Source organism: Desmodus rotundus, chromosome 12 (assembly GCF_022682495.2).
Source record: "Desmodus rotundus isolate HL8 chromosome 12, HLdesRot8A.1, whole genome shotgun sequence".
Taxonomy (NCBI): Eukaryota; Metazoa; Chordata; class Mammalia; order Chiroptera; family Phyllostomidae; genus Desmodus; species Desmodus rotundus.
In genome coordinates, this window is record NC_071398.1 from 64,915,254 (window position 1) to 64,924,636 (window position 9,383).

At 49.3% G+C, this 9,383-nt stretch overlaps 1 protein-coding gene across 3 annotated transcripts; it reads right to left on the reverse strand.

The window, feature by feature from the left end:
* Window positions 1–2,224: 2,224 nt before the first annotated feature.
* NHLH2 (nescient helix-loop-helix 2) lies at window positions 2,225–6,759 on the reverse strand. 3 transcript variants are annotated; one of them, XM_045203945.2, is made up of 4 exons: window positions 6,588–6,759; window positions 5,856–6,188; window positions 5,299–5,492; window positions 2,225–4,184 (listed from the first exon to the last, which is right to left on the reverse strand). In XM_045203945.2, the coding sequence occupies exons 3-4, from the start codon at window positions 5,486–5,488 to the stop codon at window positions 3,769–3,771; spliced, it is 606 nt and encodes a 201-aa protein (XP_045059880.2). In that variant the 5' UTR covers window positions 5,489–5,492; window positions 5,856–6,188; window positions 6,588–6,759; the 3' UTR covers window positions 2,225–3,768. The 3 variants fall into 3 exon arrangements, with proteins under 3 accessions (XP_045059880.2, XP_053772107.1, XP_045059879.1); XM_053916132.1 differs by lacking the exon at window positions 5,299–5,492 and having other exon boundaries at window positions 6,588–6,758; XM_045203944.2 differs by lacking the exons at window positions 5,856–6,188; window positions 6,588–6,759 and having other exon boundaries at window positions 5,030–5,388.
* Window positions 6,760–9,383: the final 2,624 nt, after the last annotated feature.

The window sequence follows — 9,383 nt, forward strand, 5'->3', positions numbered from 1 at the left end:
TTCCTTTCCTGACCCATCCCACTGCCGCACTCTTGGCCGCTGCCCCTCCCCCATCCTCTCCCTGCACAGAAAGGGGGTTTTGCCAAGGACTTGTGCCCCTTTCTTCTGGATGGCTCTGGACAGTGGCAGAAGTCAGGGGAACCCGTGGGCATAGAGATATCCAGCACTGGTGGCCTTGCCCGCCGCGCCAGGTGGGGCTAGACTTTCTGGGGAGCAGTAATGCCCTGGCCATGCTGGACAGCTGGGGGCAGAGAAGAGAAGGTGAGTGCAGCAGCAGGAGGAACTGTGCTCCCAGGTCTGCTTGGGGAGAGAGCAAACGGGGTGAAGGCCCAGGCCGCTGCCAGTGGGGAGCCAGGAGTGATGGGCACGGGCCGTTTTGGTGGCATGAGTACAGAACAGGTTAACAGGTGGCAGCAACCCTGGAGGCTGCGGGGGAGGCAGATCCAAGTCCCTACTTGCAGGTTCCCTCCTCAGAGAGGCTTTCCCTCACAGGTCTGTCTAAAATAGAGCCCCCACCGGCACCCGCAGCGATCACCCATGGCATGTAGCCACACCTGAAATTAACCATTGTTTGTTTATTTGTTGTCAGCAGCCGGCTGTTCTCCAGTAGGCTTTGTCTCATTTGTGGCTCTAATTTTAGCATCCCAAATAATGCCTGGCACATAGTGGGGCCTCCATAAATATTTGTCGAATGCAGGACTGAATGATCACCATCGTCATTATTCAAAGAAGCATCAGTACTCCCTTCCTATGGCTGAACAGCCACTGAGCCTACGCCACGTGCCAGGATGAGTCAGTCACCCTCTGGTCTAGCAGGGTGCCACGGTGCTGCTGCCTTTCTCTTTGAAGGGTGCTCAGCAACCTTGGACTTGAAATGACGCTGCAAAGATCCTCTCCTGGGATCACCTGGGTCATGTAGCTGGGAAGGAATTTTGATCTTTGTCTATGACTGCCCTGCATCCAACTCCAAGGGCGAGGGCCTTAGTCTAGGGAGGTGAGTTAGGTCCCTCCTGGAGTCAATGCCAGAATTGTGTTGGTCAGTTGGAAGTTGGGCTCGTGAACCAGGAAAGGGAGGCCCTCAGAAGGTCTCCAGAGGTTAGGAGTTGACTTCATTTCCTTGGCATTGCAGCAAGGCCGAGTTTTCTGTCCTATGATAGACAAGTGCTATGGAGACTGGGAGTAGCCTACTCTCTCCTGACCTAGAGGTGGGAAGACCTGCAAACAGTCCCAAGGTGGCGTGTGTCTGCAGGCTGGTGTACCCAACCACAGCTGCAGGGCCCAGGACTCCGCCCAGATCCAAGGCCAGAGAAGGCGCCATTGGTTTTCACGTCCTGGGCGCTTTCCTAGTGAGAACCTCCATAGAAAGAAGAGAGCGGAGGCCCCATTTATTAGGTTTCCATGAACCTGACGACAGGCTACCTGGGTGAAAAGTGAAAAACGTTCACAATCCCTAATATTTTAGGGGCATGAAACCAGGCATCCACATAATTGCAGTTTTCACTCTGCAACCAGAGATTTGGTGTTATGTGGACCCATAGTTCACAATATTCTCTCTCTCTGTGTATATATGTACATATATAGGTTTTAAGTTATTCGTGTCTCCTGCCTGTAGCCAGAATAGTTCACATTCTTATACTAACTCTAAGCTTTTGTAGGTGACATGCTTCATGTCTGAAGGTTGGCTCCGGGGTCATGCTTGCAGGCATCACGTCCTGAATCCCCCCCTGGTTAGATGTTAGGGTGCACCGTAGTCACGTGCACCTTGATCTCAATACACGCCATGAGGACTGAGAGCCCTCATCCTATCAGAGGCCTTCTTCTCCCAGAGCTACATGACTTAGTGCAGGGACCTGAACTCCCTGGGCCTCAGTTTCCCCACTCTAATTCGAAGAGTTTGGGTTAGTTACTAAGTTTCCTTTTAGAGCCAAAGAATCCATGATTCAAGTACTATTTTCATATAAACACTATCAGTCTGTCCTCACTGAGAGAAACACGGTCCATGGCACCGCCCTCTGAGGGCATCTGTGTGCAGACCGACCGGTGCTCAGGTTTAGGGGCAGCATCTAATATCTCCATCCCTAAATATGTTAAGGTTTTGTTTTGTTTTCTTTTACAGCTCCTTTCTGAGGAACTGAGTCCATTATGATATTTCATGCTCAGCTGACATGTTCATTATTTTTTTGACACTATGCTTAAAATAAAGGAGAGGGCTTTATTTAATACCTTTATTTATATGCAAAACAGCGCACCATTCATGAGATATGAAAACTCGTAGGATAGAAACCAGATTATATCTATTTTCACTACAAAATATTGCATTATATAAAGCAACAGAGACACAAAAAAACCCTGAAAAAGACTAAAATCTTTGGATAGCAGATGTGTTTTTTTTCCCTTGTCTCTAAAATACACTTCTTGTTTTCAGAGTTTCACAGCTGAGAACATGAAACATTTACAGGTTATAGACTTTTTTTTTTTTGGTTGTCACAGAGGAAAGTAGTTTCTGAATTCTTTTTTTTTTTTTTAGGAAAATAACTTAATTTCCTAAAATCATCCCACACACAAACATCACACACACACACAAAGAAGCTACTCTCCTTATAAACAGTTCATAAAGTACTTTGTAGACATAACTACGGATAAGAGTAACAACACTTTTTTAAAAAACTATAATAGTGAAGTGTTAGTGTTGCTGCTTTCACAACAAAAGGACCTTTCAGGAACAAACGAACATCTTAATATATAAAATATGTTTAGAAACAGGGAGCAGTGGGGCATTGGTGATACAAGTGCAATATAATTAGAGCCGGAAGAAGGACCACAGTGTAATCTCAACAAACACGTAGAAAGTTAGACGTAATTATTCCACAGGAAAAAGTGTAAACACTTGACTATAAATAAATTGGCACAGAGTATCCAAAGTAAAATTATCACCACTCTGAAAAATAAATGTCTTGGAAAAAATACTCTACTCCTTCTAACATAAATAAAAATAGGTTGTCTTTTTCTAACTGCACCTATGAGTCCACATGTTTAAGGTCACGAAGAGATGTTTTTGGATATATAAAGGGGCACTTCGCCTGGAAAAGCAGTCCGATGTTACGCTTTCCATGCACATGGGGATTTTTCCTGTCTCCATTCGTACCATACCTCCAGGTTCAGACCTCAGCGCACTCAAATCTTCCCACAGTATCTCTGTTTGTTCTCAACGTATCTTTTTAACCTCAACAAATATGCAGGGTTCGTCTGTTACGTTTGCATTCTAATCTAATCTTTCTGCCACCTCAGTGTGCCTAAAATCTCTACACTTCTGAATGTTTGCTGATTTGTCCATGAGAAAAATCCAGATCTTCTGAAGTTATGAGCTGGTACGTACTCCGAGCTTCTGCCTTCACTTTTCCAAACTTCAAGGTTCGTGGGAGATAAACTAAGGAGAACTCCCAGCCTCCAGTGAGCTACAGCGACCACCCTTTAAGGGATCCTAACGCTGGGAGGGGAGGCCTGGAGGCGGGTCATCTCGAGTGCTTCCAGGACGTCCGCCCAGCCTGAAAAACAGCCCCCTGCAAGCTCCAGGGCCCGCGGACAATCCCACCTTCCAGAGTCGGAGACCTTCCCTGGTGGCCCTGCTGATTCCAGAGAATGCAGCGCGTAGGGAACTTCACTGGTCTAAGTCTCCCGCTGGGGAGCCACCGCCACGGCCAGTCCCGCAGTGGCCTCCCGGGGGGTCCCGGTCCCCCGACGTCCCAGCCTCCCGCAGCGCGCCCGACCCTACACGTCCAAGACGTGGTTGAGATAAGAGATGTAGCAGATGGCCAGGCGCAAGATCTCGATTTTGGAGAGCTTCTTGTCCGGGGGCAGCGTGGGCAGCAGTTTGCGGAGCTCGGCAAAGGCCAAGTTGAAGGCCTCCACACGGATGCGCTCGCGGGTGGCATGGGCAGACCGGTACTTGGCCGTGGCGCGCCGTCGCCGGCGCTTCTCCTCGCGGCTCAGCTGCTGCGGGTGTGGGTAGAGCGCAGCCCGGCTGCCGCCCTTGCCGTCGCCCTCGGCCTCTTCCACCTGCTCCAGGTCCGACACGTTGCCCAGCACCTTGGCGTCTGCGCCGCCCAGGGACTCCGGATCTGAGTGTGCCGAGCTGGGGTGGTCCGAGTCGGCGGCTTGATCCGGACTCAGCATCATTTTGGAGGCTGAGGGGGAGTCAGAAAATCAATCAATAAAAGGAATCTGGGTATTTTGATCCGAGCGAGAGCAGCGGAGGGCCTACCCCTCAGGACCTCAGCGCTTCGCAGCCTCCTCCCCACACCAGGCCCGCGCGCTCGCAGGAGCTAGCCCCGCAGGGAGGGAATGCATCTTGCCTGCGCCAGGCCGCACCCTGGGCCTGACACCTCGGCGTGCAGGAGCCCAGCCCGGCCTGTGGGCCTGGCCCGGGGGACTGCCACAAGCCTGCGAGGCCTGGGTTTTGTGCTGCAAGCCTGCGAGGCCTGGGTTTTTGCCACCTGCGGCCACAGACCAATTCCGCCATTCTGCCTCCCTCAGTTCTTCTCCTTCGTAGATAAATGACTCCGGAAAACGAGCACATCTGGGTTTTATGGGGGATCCCGCCCGCGGGCCTCGCGCTGGTCTGGGGCGCCGGGCAGGGAGTGCCAGGTGCTGGAGAGCAGCCCGGGCTCGCCGGCGCGCAGACCGGGAGCTGCGGCCGGCAGGGAGCACGAAGGCGCCCCAGCGCTTCTCCGAACTCATAATGACTGAACAAACGTGGAGGCTCCTTTCAACACAACAGTGCCTCTTCTGCCCTCGCAGGCTCCCGAAGCACCATCTGTCACGCAGGCAGCCACACACATCGGAGACCCGGGGACGCGGCGATGTGGGATAAGACAATTTGCCCAGCAGCCTGCCGAGCACTACCGGGGAAATGCGGGCGGCTGGGGGGCTGCAGGAGAAGCTGGGGAGGGAAGGGAAAGGCAGGGCTGGAGGTGGGGGGCGCGTGCGGAAAAGATGGGCGCAGCGCGGGAAGCTCCGGTAGGAGATGCACCTTGGCGGGCAAAGTTCGGGTGCTCGGAGCCTGAGTCGACAGCCTGCAGCTGTCCTGGGAGGCCCGGCCGAGGCCCGGCGGGTCTGTCCCCACTTTTCCTAATGCAGGCTTCCTGGAAAGGTAGCCATCGTCCGGCTCCTCCCGGTGCTTAGAGAACGCTACCCTGCTGTGCGCCTTTGGGAAGGGAGCGGCCCACGATCGACCTGAGTACTGGGAATTCGGCTTCTAGAACGGGGCAGACAGGAGGGGAAGGTGCCGCAGGCAACTACCGCAGGAGACGGGAGCAAGGACCAGGCTGCGAGCCCCGGGGGTGTGCGGCCCGAGCGACGTCGCGGAGGGAGAAATCCGCGTGGGCGCCTGCGAGGGATTTGCTTCCAGGGAGACAAAAGCAGGGATGTGCGATCCGCTCCTAGCACCGCACCGGCTAAGGAGCGAATTTGGCTCCAAGACGGCTGTCATTTCCCTGGGAGGAAAACATGATCTCTAAGGCAAAAGAAAAACAAATGCTCCAAGTAAACTACATGTGACTCCCTACGGCTTAGAACTTGCACCTACACACCGGCTTGAAAGGGCATAAATAAATGAGCGTGTAATGGAAAATCAGAATAAGCCACTACGTAGCTGTAGTTCAGGTAAAAAGTTCCTGGGTTGCCCTCAAAGCAAGCTAAATTCTCCCCCAGAAATCTTTTTGAAATATTCATAACTCACACGTCGTGTGCGTATTTTATTTCTTTAACAGTTAACTCAAATGCATGTGCCAGTGCAATACGAGAACAATCTAACTTAGTTCTAAGCTGGAAAAAAAAATCATTTAAAGGAGCCTTACCTTGTAAACGCCTTTTCGATAATCTTTTCTCCAATCTTTTAGAGTTAAGATTCCAGGGAAAGGGGGGAGAAATTCCGAAATATATTAAAAGCAGAAAATATTTATTACATTCAAACGTGAAAGAGCGGCTGTCATCTCGCCGGTGTCCACAGCGAGGGGCGATTAGACTCAGAATGTGGACGACATGGATGATTGTTTACTTAGTTGATAGATCAAAAATCGTCTTTTCCTTTTAATTGTTCTCACACATTTCTGGAAATTCGTTGATTTATTTTCCCCCTAAACGACACGGCGTGCTGAAAAGTCGCCTGCCCTTTTTCCTCTTCTAGGTCTCTATAAATAACAAAAGAGATGCAGAGATAAACAGGGTCACATCAAAGGGCTGATTCCTCCACTTTCTAATAGCAGAAGAATCGATAAGAAAGATGGTTAAGATAAGATTCAGCTGTAGGATTCCCCCGCTTCCCTTAATAGTGCTGAGCAGAAACTGGGCAGTGCGAGGCAGGGATGCGGTCTTGCTCAGAAGTGATTATTATTATTTTTTTGAGATAAGGCTTTGTTCAGCTGATGTCTCCCCAGTTCCCAGGAACACAATACTGTAACTCGTGGCTGCGCTCGCCTCTTCCCCTTCCCTCGTTTACTTGTACGCTGCAGAAACAGACACCTATGTGCAGTTTCAAAGTCTTTCAAGGCTCGGTTACATCTCCCACCCCCTCCCCCTCCTTTCTTTACCTTGTAGCAAAATATACATAGTCAGTGGCTTGGAGCTGCGTGGAGGAAGGTTGGTGAAAAGTGAATGTCTCCCGGAGGAACGGTGACAGGGAAGCAGAGAAAGACGAGAGCCGGAGGCAGAGATGCGCGTGGCTTCTTGGCTCTCCTGGTACCAATTGATTCAGCCTGGTGATGGTGGAAGAGATAAAGGCTTAAGAAGGGGGATGGAATTTTTTTCCCCTAAATTGATATTTAATGGGAAATCCTATTGGACAGAAACCTGGACATGAGTCACTTAATTGGACTTGACATCTGTCACAGTGTTGGAGTTTTCACAGCCCAAATATTTTAGCAGATCAGATTCCCACTGAATCTGTGCCATAAAATAGAACAGTTGAAAGCAGTCCATGATGGAAACCTGCCTCTAAGCAGAATCTATAGCCATAACCGGACTATTTCTCTTTTTTCAGGTTATTGATGCAAATAAACAACATATTGACTATGGAAAAATTCCCCCTGCATATTACAGTATCTTCCCGTAATGTATAGAGAAATATTTGTGTCCAGAACATGAAAAAAATATACTGTATATGGTACTACAATAAACATATTCAGATATGCACTGGCTACCCTTTTTAGTGGTCATTTACATTTTAAAAGGCACTTCGACAAGGCTTGATTAAGCATCTTCATATTTTTGAGAAATATCCTGCCACTGGACTAATTTTCCAATATAAGATAAAACACTCTCAGTAGATTATGCTTGGTGGAGCTGGGAACAAAATCCAGGCATTATAATTGCAGGGATCACCTTCAGAGACCACCGGACTCTCTGAATATGTTTGTTTTTCTCTTCCCCCACCCATTCATTCACCTTAAAATATGGCACCCTACATATGCTGAATATTGCAGTTCATTCGTGCTTATTTTAATCTGTGGATGTTTTGCTGCGTGGTAGTGCACTGGCCCAAGATGTAAACACATACAAATCACCAGTGTATTCAGCGTGTAATGCCTTTGCCTTACACGACCCCGTGGCTCTGAATTTGTCTGCCTGATAACAAAAGGGAAAATCTAGTTCAATTAATTTGCCACTTTATAGAGACGCTGTTAGCTACCATCAATTAAATATTATTTGCAATTATTTTTAGCTTTTTTCATAGGGCAAAGATGAAAGAAATAGAGTATCATAGCCTTATTGCCACCTCCCTGTGCAATCTCTGGGGGAACATTTGTGGAGAGAGGAGTTCTCACCTCCCCTCCTTGATCAATTTTGCCCTAAACACAGGTTTTGTTATCGGGAGAGGGGATTGATCAGGCCTCCCTTGGGAGTGGCCCTTTGGGTTTCTCATGGCTGACACCAGTCCTCTGTGCTTTTGCACGCATTTTTCCATCCTACAGGAGATTCCTGGACCAGAATGCGGTGGGGGTGAGAACAAGGGGTGCCGCCACAAAAAATGGGCACCAGCCCTTTCCAGTCTCGCCTCTGCCCGGCGCCAGCACAGGACATTTAAGTAGAAGTAGAAGCCGGCCGCATTCGGGGGCAATGGAAACAGGGGAGTGGATGAACTCCTCAAGGTAGTGAAGATGAAGGGAGAAGCGAGCGTTCCCCATCTGGCTAGGAGAAGCCAACACTACTCATTCGCACACACATACTAGAAGTGAGCACGCAGGTGTATACCTGCGATACCTGTATTCCTCACCTCCCATTACGCACAGTGGCTAGCTGGCTCTATGACAGGGCTACACGTTCCAACTACAGGTTGAAAAATCTAACTGCCATAGTTCACCAAGCAACTACTAGAGTGGGAAGTAACTGGCATCTCTGGTTGCCCTGGTATTGGGGGAAGGAGGGGACTATGGGGGGGGGGGGACACACCAGGGCAGGTTAGATTCTGCTATGGTGTGCAAGCATCTACACACACTCTCTTTTCCATTCAGGCTTCCTGATTCCACACTTACAGCCTGTGTGTGCATAAGTTAATACATGGGTAAGCCATGTAGACAGGTTCCCACTCAGAACCATATGAAGTCACGCCTAGACACACTGTCATGGGCTCAGGCATGGACTCACACTCACACACATGCGTTCTCTGTTCCAGGAAAGCCTCCCCGCCCCCTGCTGCCACCTTTGCCTTTTCTAAGACCGCCCTGGCACAGATGGTCCCTCCTTCTGTGCTCCATAAGCGCTCTATTCACATCCCCCCTAGAGATGACACACTGCATAATATTTGTGTCTCCCACCGGGCTGCGACGCTGCCAGGGGAGGTCTGTAGCTCATATTCCCAGCACCGATGTCTGAGTTTGACATATTATATGGACTCGGTGTATTTATGGTGAGTGACTTCCTGTGCACGGAGGCACCCAGGATATTTGTACACAGAAACGCTTTCACCTAAAGACACCCCGGCTTCAGTTGTATCAGTTTCTCTCCTTGTGAGGATAGTAACCTTGACCTACTCACTCCACTGGCTGGTCATGAAACTTACTGTATGAGAAAATATTTTCTAAAGTACTAAGTGAAGATATTATGGGGTATTAGAAGGAATATTAAATAACATTATTAAATCTGAGAGGATGTAGTGAGCAATGATTGAAAAAGCCAGACTTTCCAGCTGTGTCATATGCTAGCTGTGTGAATTTAAGTGAGTTACTTAGCCTTTCTGGACCTCAGTCTTCTATCTGTAAAATGGGAATATAAAAAGTATGTTATGGTATCACGTTATATCCTATTTTTCCAAAGATGAACAAGATAATCTGTGTCGAGTGCTTCCACTAATGCCAGGACTCATGCTGCATGGTGGCTAGTAACGTTGT

Bases quoted from the DNA above. Each gene is read 5' to 3' on its own strand.
- NHLH2 (XM_045203945.2), bottom strand. From the start codon at position 5,488: ATGACAGCCGTCTTGGAGCCAAATTCGCTCCTTAGCCGGTGCGGTGCT. The intron at 4,185-5,298 runs GTAGTTGCCTGC...ACTCCCCCTCAG, and splicing joins CCTTGCTCCCGTCTCCTGCG to CCTCCAAAATGATGCTGAGT.